The following is a 9,857-nucleotide window of genomic DNA, read 5'->3' on the forward strand; positions in this document are numbered from 1 at the left end:
TTTCGAGTACGAAATACGGGCCCTTACACAAAAACTCGATTGTTAGCCAAGAATTTTTAAAGTCGAATTATTTTCACTTCGCTTTGAATCTTTTTTATTGTTGAAGAACATGGTAGGGGATTTTGTTAGAACAATTTCATAATTATTTAATTTGTCGATAGCGAACAATGTTTTTCTAGCGAAAATTACGGGGTAAGGCAACTCTGAATCGAATTTTCGTTTATATATATATATATATATATATATATATATATATATCATCATTAGATCAAGAAATTATATTGTTTTTGTTGGATTCTCATTTGATTTAGTAACCTACAAATACAAAATACCTCTATTGTATCTTGAAAGAGATTTTTCATATTCCCGTGACTAAAGCGAGTGAGAAAACATTTCTTAAAAGAAAACGTTGCAAACGTTTCTCGGAGTTTATTCACAAATTATTTATATTCGAAATAAATTCTCAACAGATTTTACAATTTGGTCTCCAAACTTTTACACCATTGTATCAAGAAGGCGGCCATTTTCTATCACAGGCCTCATATCAACTATGCAATCATCTCGAAGAAATCCAAATCCAAATGTCCCATCTGCGTAGAGCCAAATCCTCCCGTCGATATCATCAGAATTTCCAGATGAAGATGAGGGATATGGGTTATAACCTGAATGCGCGTAAAATATTCGCAACACATTGTGGTGGTCGGAAGATATTGTTGCATGATTCTGTCCAGCTTGATTAGCTTCCACACGAGGTCGAACATGAACACGAGTATTGTACGTCGATTCCTCCTCCGTAGAAAACGGATATTGAATGGAAGCTGAACATGAAGCCGTAAATACTGTGTCACGGTAAGTATCGAGTGTGCAGGAGCCGTCAACCTTTTTGCAATAAAACAAGCCCCACTCCTCGCGATAGGACACAAGATACAAATTCAAGCTTCTGTCAGGGCATATACCCTACAACAAAAAGCAAATACAAAGCATTAAAACATTAACCTCCACCAAAATGGTGCTCAAATCAAGTTTTGATGCTAATGGGAAATGTAAAAGAGGAGGAGACTATTGAGTGTCAAAGTTACCTTCCAAAGTCCTTGCAACGGTCGAGAAGGAGCGGGAGAGTATTCTGTTAATTTCTGAAATTGTTTCGAGTCCCATAGGAGCACGCGCCTCCACTTCTCTCTCTCCCTTTGCCTTTCCCCCGTCCTCTCCCTTTTCGATTTCTTGCCACCAGTGACACTAAGCTTGCTTCCTAGTGTCTCGTAAATCTGTGTCATCAATCCATCAGGAGGAGATTTGTAAACACTCTCGTACTCCTCCCGTCCATTCCGAGTGCTCAATCGCTTCCTGAACTCGAAAAATTGAGGATTCTCCCACACGGACAAGTAAAAATAGCTACCGACAGACAATTCAGTATCCACGAGAATCAGTTCACTGCGCAGTTTCTCAGAATCTAGCCTCGACATATCCTTCTCTGTTAACGAAACACTCCCACTGGTGTCTAAATAATTTAGCCCTTTCCCGTTAGACGTAGCGGTGATCCACAAGAAGGGTTTCTTTGTCACGCCGTATCCTCCACATTTGGACGGCGAAATCATGTATCCGGTGATATAAAAAGAACCCCATTCGAAGCATACTAGAGATGGAGATAACGATTGGGATATTGTCATGTAATCATCCAAGTGCCAAAATCCTATAAGGTTCTCGTACTTTTCAAGCAAGTGGTAGAGGTGTCTGTATGAAATCTTTCGGCCACCCCAATTCTGGATTTGGGTTTGGGAGCCCCACCGGCGTCTGCACTTGAGAAACCAAAGCCGCTCGTCGTCACGGCAGAGAGCTAGGAATCTTGTGGAGGTGCGTGCAAACAACTCTAGCTCCCATGGGTTGAGAAATGAGAGGATTCGAATCTGCACATCCTCCGGGAAATCGTTGAATGAAAATGGAAGAATTAATTCCATTTTTTAGACAAACTTCTTCTTTTTCTGCTAGCTTTGATTTTCAACCACAGAGTTTATATATATATACTCAAGAACAACTTGCAGTCTTACTACGTGGGGATCAAGTTTGGTGACAGAATAATATAATTGCCAAGAAAAATTTCTTGCAAGTGAAGTAAACATTTCTCAAATACAGCTGGTTTAATTTGAGACTTTACCACTTCCTGCTTGACATTTTCTTACCATGGAATTCAATCAACTTGCATAATTTTTTATACAATATTAGTTTATTTTGCATAAAAATTGTTTTATTTGAAAACTCCTCAAATAGATGACTGAAAATATTTTGAATTGATATATATTATCTATTTGTTATTATGTTAAATTAAAGGTTCACAAATGTTGACAGGGGAAAGTAGCTAATCCTTGATATCCCTCTATTTGGAATTTATCATAGCTTAAAAAAAAATAGACGTTAAGTATTTGAGGATTCAGCGAGAAACCACCATTTCCTCATGTATAATTCATACATTAATCGATCGTTTACAAGGCGAAGTGTACTCCAAATGAAAATAGAATTGATTCCATTATTGTTAACATAACTTTTTTTTTACCAGCTTCGACTTTTTTACTAAAAAATTCGATGGATGCAAGTTGAAATATTTTAATAATTGTTCATGCCTAAAGAACGAACTGTTCCACGGAATCAAACCTAGTCCCCAAGAACCGTGTACAGCAAGAACTTACAAATATTTTAAACTCGAATTATCTGTTATTCCATTATTGAAACATAATATAATCGAGATATTATTATATAAGCATGTATATTAAAAATTGTTCTATGCCCGTCAATTATATTTTAGTTTATAATAATTTAAGTTTATTGAATAAATTTACGATTATACTTTTGATGAAGGCAAAACTTGTGTGAGACAGTCTTATGAGTCAGTATTTTGTGAGATAGATATCTTATTTGGGTTATTACTGAAAAAAGTTACTTTTTATGCTAAGAATGTTACTTTTTATTGTGAATATATGTAGGGTTGACCTGTCTCACAAATAAAGATTCGTGAGACCGTATCACAAAAGATCTACTCTTTAACTAAAGGTGCAAAATTTAATCTTATACATATATACAGTATGGCCGGGTTCTAATTTTTTTCAATTATTATAAATCTATAATATTTGGCCTATTAATAACTTTTCGTTAATGTTTGTGGTAAGCGTCTCATGTATTCATCATCATCATACCTTGTTTTTCAGAGTTTCTCACTCCGTGGATGGAAATCTTGGAATACAAAAATTGAATATTTTTTTATATTTCCAAAAAAATAAACATTGAATTTAATTATTTTTTATTCAAGACTCACGATGTACATCCCTGTAGAGACAAAATGACCAAGTTTCATATTATATTATTATATTTTAAAGGTTGAATATTTCAGAGATGTTTTCCATGAGCATGCATAGGATGTTCAAAAATGAACCAACCAAAACTGAACCAAACTTCTTGATTTGGATCGATTTACGGTCCGTTTATCACGGTTTGTATTAGTTTTAAAATCAACCAAATCGAGAAAATTAATTTGATCCAAGTTTTAGATAAAACAAACATATTACATTAATATCAAAAAATTTGTGTCATACATAATGTTGATTTAATTTAATATGAGTTTTTTTGATATAAATTATCGTTTGCTTTGAATTATGCAGAAGTGTCATGTATACGAAGTACGAAATTTTGAATGCAAAAAATGAAAATCTAGCTTCTAAAGTATCAAAACGATTTGAGTCCTCGATTTAACCGTTAATCTAGCCTCCTCGATTCGGCCGCTGGTGCAGTAGGAACTAAAGTGAACATCACAGTGCGCATAAGGGGGTGATTCATGTTCAGCCATCAGGTTTAGTGGCTTGGCTAGACCAGGGCTCGTGGCTAGGGTCTAGGTGTGGTCTTAGGGTCTCGGGGTAAGCATGGTGCGGACTGGTTAGGGTCTGGTTGTAAGGGAGAGTTGTTGGACTGGTTAGGGTCTGGTTGTAAGGGAGAGTTGTTGGAACCTTGGGTTACAAGTTGCATGCGTGAGGGTGCTCGCAATTTAGGGGCTGTGGCTTTTGTGATAAAAGGGGGCTTGTGCATGTGTAAGGCTGGAACAGGCTAGACCAGAGGCTTAACCGATGTCTAAGGGTCGAGTTTAGGGTTTGGTTCGGGATAAAATCTATAAGAAGTCGTACGGAACATATAAGTGTCATAGCGTTACTCTTTGGACAGCTTGTGTCTATTTGGTTCGTTGTGCATGGTACGGGGTTCGGGCATGGTTCAGGGCCGGTTTAGGGCCTTGGGCAGTAGGTTAGGATGTGTTTTATGTATGGGTCGAGTCCCGAGTCGATTGGCACGTCCTAAGTGGTTCAATTTAATTCGGGATTCGTATATGTCCGAATGCACCTTAGAGGCTGTTTTGGATGTAAATTTTAGTATGTTAGGGCAGCAAGTTCGAGGACTATTTTACGAGGTTCACGACGTTCGTTGACGTGCAAAATAATTATTTTTAGGGTATGCGATATGTCTTGTGGCCAAATTACGTTATGGGTTTGGAAGCCGGAGAACGTGTCAAGGGACCTCTATAACCTGTTCGGAGAAATTATGTTATGTTAGATAGCGGACATCCAGTCCAAGGGCTGTGGTGATCCCTGCCGGCCCAGTATTGTGGTTAGTTTGATCAAACGATTTATGTTATGGCACTTGCATTGTGCAAAATGATTTACGATTATGATTATGATATATATATATATATATATATATTTATACTTATATTATGCTAGGTATGAGCTATGTTTAAACTGCATGAATTTTTATTACGTATTACTTGTTATTCATGGTTTATGCATGATGAGTCATTAGACTCACTAGACATGATCGATGAAGATGATGTAGTTGAGAAGACGGGAGGTGGTGACCAGTGAGCAGGCTCGGACTAGTGGCAGTGCAAACCCGAGGACCTTGTAGCTTACAAGATATATTTATGCACGTTTTAAAAACTATTTAATCTGATTGTATTGCACTGATTTTGGTGACTAGTATGCTGAACTTTTTATAGTATGTTGGATTTTTCAAATTATGATAAAGGTTTTTAAACTTGGATTTTTATGGTTGTGGTTTTCAAACGTTGAAGTTTAAGATTAACTTTATTTTAGTATGTGTAGTGATCGTTATTTTATTTAAAAAGTTATGCTTATAATAAATTATTTAAGAAGAAAAATTCAAATTTTTCCACAGATATTAAAGTAGTAGTGTTTTAAGACGTAGTTTGTCACAATTTTGTCACAATTTTTCTCATATTGTTAATTTCTTTATATAATATTAAATAATCATCTTCATCATTTTTCTCCATGATTTTTTTTTATCAAACTTGATCTTATTTCTTATTTTGCATTTTCGTCCTCTGTTTTCCTGCATTCTCCCTCAATAACCTTATCTTTTGAATTTCAATAGGCGGTAGTGGAAATTTATAGAGATCTACCATATGTCACTCTTATTTTTCATTGATTTAGAAGTAAGTATAAATTCTGGCTCATTGCCTTAATCATTTGAGAAGGAGGATTACTAATCTCTTGAATATTGATGAAACGACCTCAATTTTTTTCCCAATCTTAAATCATAAATTCTAAATTACTAAATAAAATAACTTAACATAATCAACCATCATAATAATTTATCATATTAAATCTCAAATGCATAAAATAAATCCTAAATCATCTCCTAACCAAAATTCCTAAATCGACCTTTGAAAAGATCACTAACAATAGATTAAAGCGTAAAATATCTCTAATAAAAATCAATAACATAAATCTATAAATCATAAATCTATCTAGCTAGTGCGGAAACATAAAGGTCCTCAGGTGTGTACTGCTGCACTATATCGACTCAATCGTCACTGCCTCCAAAAATCATCAAATCCTGCATCATACAAACTTAATGAGTCTAAAGACTCAACACGTTCTAAACATAGATAACAAATAATACATATACGTATACATGCATTTAAAAATCATATTTTTATTTAAAATAATCTTTTGAACATAAATAAACTATCAAAAATCATTTGAACATAAATAATAAAATCATTTTAAAATAACTTTAAGCACAAAAAAAAACCTTTAAAAATCATTTAAAATAAGCATTGAATATAAATAAATCATTTTAAAAATAGCTTTAATCATCTTCATAAATCATATATCATAAAAATCATTTTTATCATAAGTTTTCAATCATATATCATTTTGGGTGAAGTTTGATCCTTGAAAGTGATTAGCTTTTATACTTTGGTCGAATGATCAGTTTTCAGCTCCACATGGTCCATGTGGGTGTGCACTAGGCTCCACCGTGAAAATACGATCGTCGGGATCCCTCTGGGGCCTTTTCCCATACACGGGGTCCCTCTGAGGCCTTGGCCCGTAAACGGGGTCCCTCTCGGGCTTTATTGATAAAACTCTTTAAGTCGCTCAAACTCTCCTGGACAGAAGCACCCCAAACCTGCATGTGTGTGAGCGTGAGTTCCTTGGTGCAATAGGGCTCCTATCTAGCCTAGGCCCCTTACAACCGAGACACCACTAAGCCCACACGACCCTAACCATCCCTGGACCACGGCCAGTCCCTATCCAGACCAGCCCAAGCCCTGAACCCAAGAGACGAAGCACATAAATCAGAAGGGCCAAGCTGCGCGCAGGCATGCTTCCCGCTTCTACTGCCATCTTTGCGTGGAGGCTTCTACCCAGGCCACCACCGCGCCCAGCCCTTCCTATCCCTCTGTTGGAAACTTAATTCCGGTGTTTTGACAAAAAGACTTACCAACTGAACTCAGCAACTGAACTGATTATCAACTGAACACGTCATCTACTGAACTCAGTCAACTGTTCTATACAAATGAAGTTCATTCTCGGCAACTGATTCGTTACCAGCTGACCTCTCAGTTGTACACGTCATCAGTTGAAAGCAACAACAGACAAAATAGTACATATACCTGCAACTAGTAGTGGAACGCCGCATTGCAGAATGAACATTGTACGATTGTCAGAATATATCGACGTGGCAATCAACGGTTAGAATATTCAAACATTCTTTAATGTTACCGTTGAGAGGAAAGCCTATAAATAGTCGAAGGCAGCAACTGAAGAATCACCGACTTTCAGTTATCTCATTCTACTTGCTGTTACGCTGCAAAAATATCTACTCACAATCAGATATCAAAGCTCGCGCTTATTAGTCATATCAGTAGTATTCACGACTACATTCTCGAGCTTAAATAGCACTTTGTAATTGTTGATAGATTTTCTAAGTTGTGCTAAAGATCAGTTACGATCTATAAAAGTGTTGTATGCTAAGAGTTTCAGTTTTGGCAAAGTGATAAGTCCAAACTGAAGTGGGTCAGTACAGTGTTGTGCATTTGATCAAAGTCTTTTAGTGGATATCCTATTTTCGTGATAGAATGGGTGACGTAGGAGTTATTCAATTCTCCGAACATCCAGAAACAAATTGTGGTGTCATTACTTCAGTTATCATTTTTCAGTTAGATACTCTATCTTTCAGTCAGTTAGTTTTCCGCAACTATTTTATTCAGTTTAACTGATTGTTATTGACCGACGGGATATTCAGTTTCAGTTTGTAACAGAACTGAATTTATATTGTCGAAGAATATTTTAAATTCGAGCAGTGTTTATTCAACCCCCCCTTCTAAACACTCTTTACTCGATTAACCGATCATATCAAGTGGTATCAGAGCAATTCATATCCTATCAAGTGGTATCAGAGCAAGTCATATCCTATCAAAGATTATCTATACTTAAATTGTTCACTATGTCTTCATTCAACAAGATTCCTATGTTATCAAGAGAAGACTTTGACGATTGGAAGATCAGGATGCAGGCTCACCTAGCTGCTCAAGATGATGATACGTGGTACGTTATAACTGACGGACCCATGAAGATTTTTAAAGCCAATACAGCTGTTGCCATTACTGATGGGGCACCTCATCGTATAGAAAAGTCAAAAGATGAGTGGACTACTGAGGACAAGAGGAAAGCAAATCTAGATAATGTAGCAAAGGACATATTGTACAAAACACTGGACAAAGTAACGTTCAGTAAAATCAAGATGTGCAAGACAGCCAAAGAGATTTGTGAGAAGTTAATTCAGCTTTGCGAAGGCAACGAATAAACCAAAGAAAACAAACTTTCTGTTGCTGTGCAGAAGTTCGACATCAGAATGAAATTTGGAGAAACAATGCATGAATATGATGAAAGAACCAGCTGCATCATCAACGAACTAAATGCACTTGGAAAGGTGTATTCAAACAAAGAAGTTGCATTGAAAATAATCAGAGGTCTTCCCAAGGAGTGGGATGTGAAGACCATGGCCATGAGGGAATCCAAGGATCTGAACAAAGTTGAGCTTCATGACCTATTTGCTGATTTGAAAGCATACGATTTCGAACTACAAACTCGAGAAGGAGAACCATCTATTCCAGCAGCTACTACTGCCTTAACTGCTGTAAGAACAGAACCAACTGGTTTAGTTGAGAAAGCTGCTGATCAAATAAGCAATGATGCCATGTCATTGTTCATTAAGAAGTTTGGAAGATTCATGAGGAAAAATCAAGGGAACTTTCAGAAGCAATATCAAAGAAACAACTCCAGAGAAGAATCAAATGCATGCTACAACTGTGGCAAACCAGGTCATTATTTTGCTGACTGTCCCAAACCTAAGAAGGACAGTCAAGTTTCAACTGAAAGAAAGAAGAAGGTGTATGAGCACAAGAGGAGATCTAAGGAGGACAAGAAGCCTTACCGAAAGAAACATGAAGTACTCCTAGCTGAAGATAGCAAATCCAAATGGGCAGACACTGACAGCGAGGATTCAGAACCAGAAACTTCATGCAGTTCTAGTGACAATGAAGAAGAAGTAAAATGTCTGATGGCTGCTGATACAGAACTAGAGTCCAGCAGTCAACAGGTATTTGATTTTAGTTCAACTGATTTTACCAGAGAAGAACTTATTTCGACGTTGCATGACATGGTTAATGAGTATCAAAAGCTTGCTTTATCGTTTGAAAAAGCCAGAGCAAAGCAAAATGATCCCAAAGACGATAAAACAAAAACTGATGAATCAGTTGATATGTTGAGTCTGAAAAGGGAAATTGCTGAGCTCAGAAATGAAAGAAGCAGGGATCAATTAATGATTCAAAATTTGTTGCTTGAAAATTCAAAGCACACTGAGCTTATTCAAGCTTGGAACAAATCGACTGATGCTTTAACTGATATACATAATTCTCAGAAATCAGTTACTGATAAAACTGGTTTAGGATTCTGTAGTAAAGATGATTCGTCTTCCAAACATACTCAGCCAAAACTGAATACAAACAAAGGGAAATACATTCACTTTGTAAAATCAGTTATGGTACAAGAACAAGCTGAGCCGAGTAAACTGATTGAACAGCCAACTCAAAGTATGAACAAGGGCAAAATATGTGGAATTGGTTATAGCCCAAAAGTTGTGACTGACTCTCGAAGTTAGAAACCAAAAATTTTCAGCAAAAATTACTCAAATGGCTACTAAAATTACTACAACAGTAAGCCAGTTCAGAAAAGATACTGGCTGAACAATCATTTGAAAAAAGGGCAAATCACATGTTGCATCTCCTGCACACCATACATCAAGCACACACAAACAGGGAAAGACCATCTGGAATACAGAAACTGGACGGTCAGTTAGATTGATCCAAGTCTGGATTCCTAAAGGACTAATCAACTTTGGACCCAAATAGAAAAAGGGTACCCGAATCTTATCTTGTGTGGGATTGCAGGTAACAGGTACAAGCATTGAATCTATATGGTACTTGGATAGTGGATGTTCACGCCACATGAAAGGAGATT

The 9,857-nt window shown here is 36.7% G+C and overlaps 1 protein-coding gene across 1 annotated transcript; it reads right to left on the minus strand.

Moving 5' to 3' along the window:
* Positions 1–446: 446 nt before the first annotated feature.
* Positions 447–2,006, minus strand: LOC140828503 (F-box protein At3g12350-like). The gene is made up of 2 exons (XM_073191444.1): positions 1,080–2,006; positions 447–957 (listed from the first exon to the last, which is right to left on the minus strand). Exons 1-2 carry the CDS (start codon positions 1,953–1,955, stop codon positions 496–498), a joined length of 1,338 nt encoding a protein of 445 aa, XP_073047545.1. The 5' UTR covers positions 1,956–2,006; the 3' UTR covers positions 447–495.
* Positions 2,007–9,857: the final 7,851 nt, after the last annotated feature.

This window comes from Primulina eburnea, chromosome 3 (genome assembly GCF_022965805.1).
Source record: "Primulina eburnea isolate SZY01 chromosome 3, ASM2296580v1, whole genome shotgun sequence".
NCBI classification, from domain to species: Eukaryota; Viridiplantae; Streptophyta; class Magnoliopsida; order Lamiales; family Gesneriaceae; genus Primulina; species Primulina eburnea.

What these genes read in the sequence shown, in the direction of transcription:
- LOC140828503 (XM_073191444.1), bottom strand. Translation starts at nt 1,955, where the DNA reads ATGGAATTAATTCTTCCATTTTCATTCAACGATTTCCCGGAGGATGTG. An exon ending in CGTTGCAAGGACTTTGGAAG is followed by an intron (nt 958 to 1,079) that starts GTAACTTTGACA and finishes TTTTTGTTGTAG; the next exon opens with GGTATATGCCCTGACAGAAG.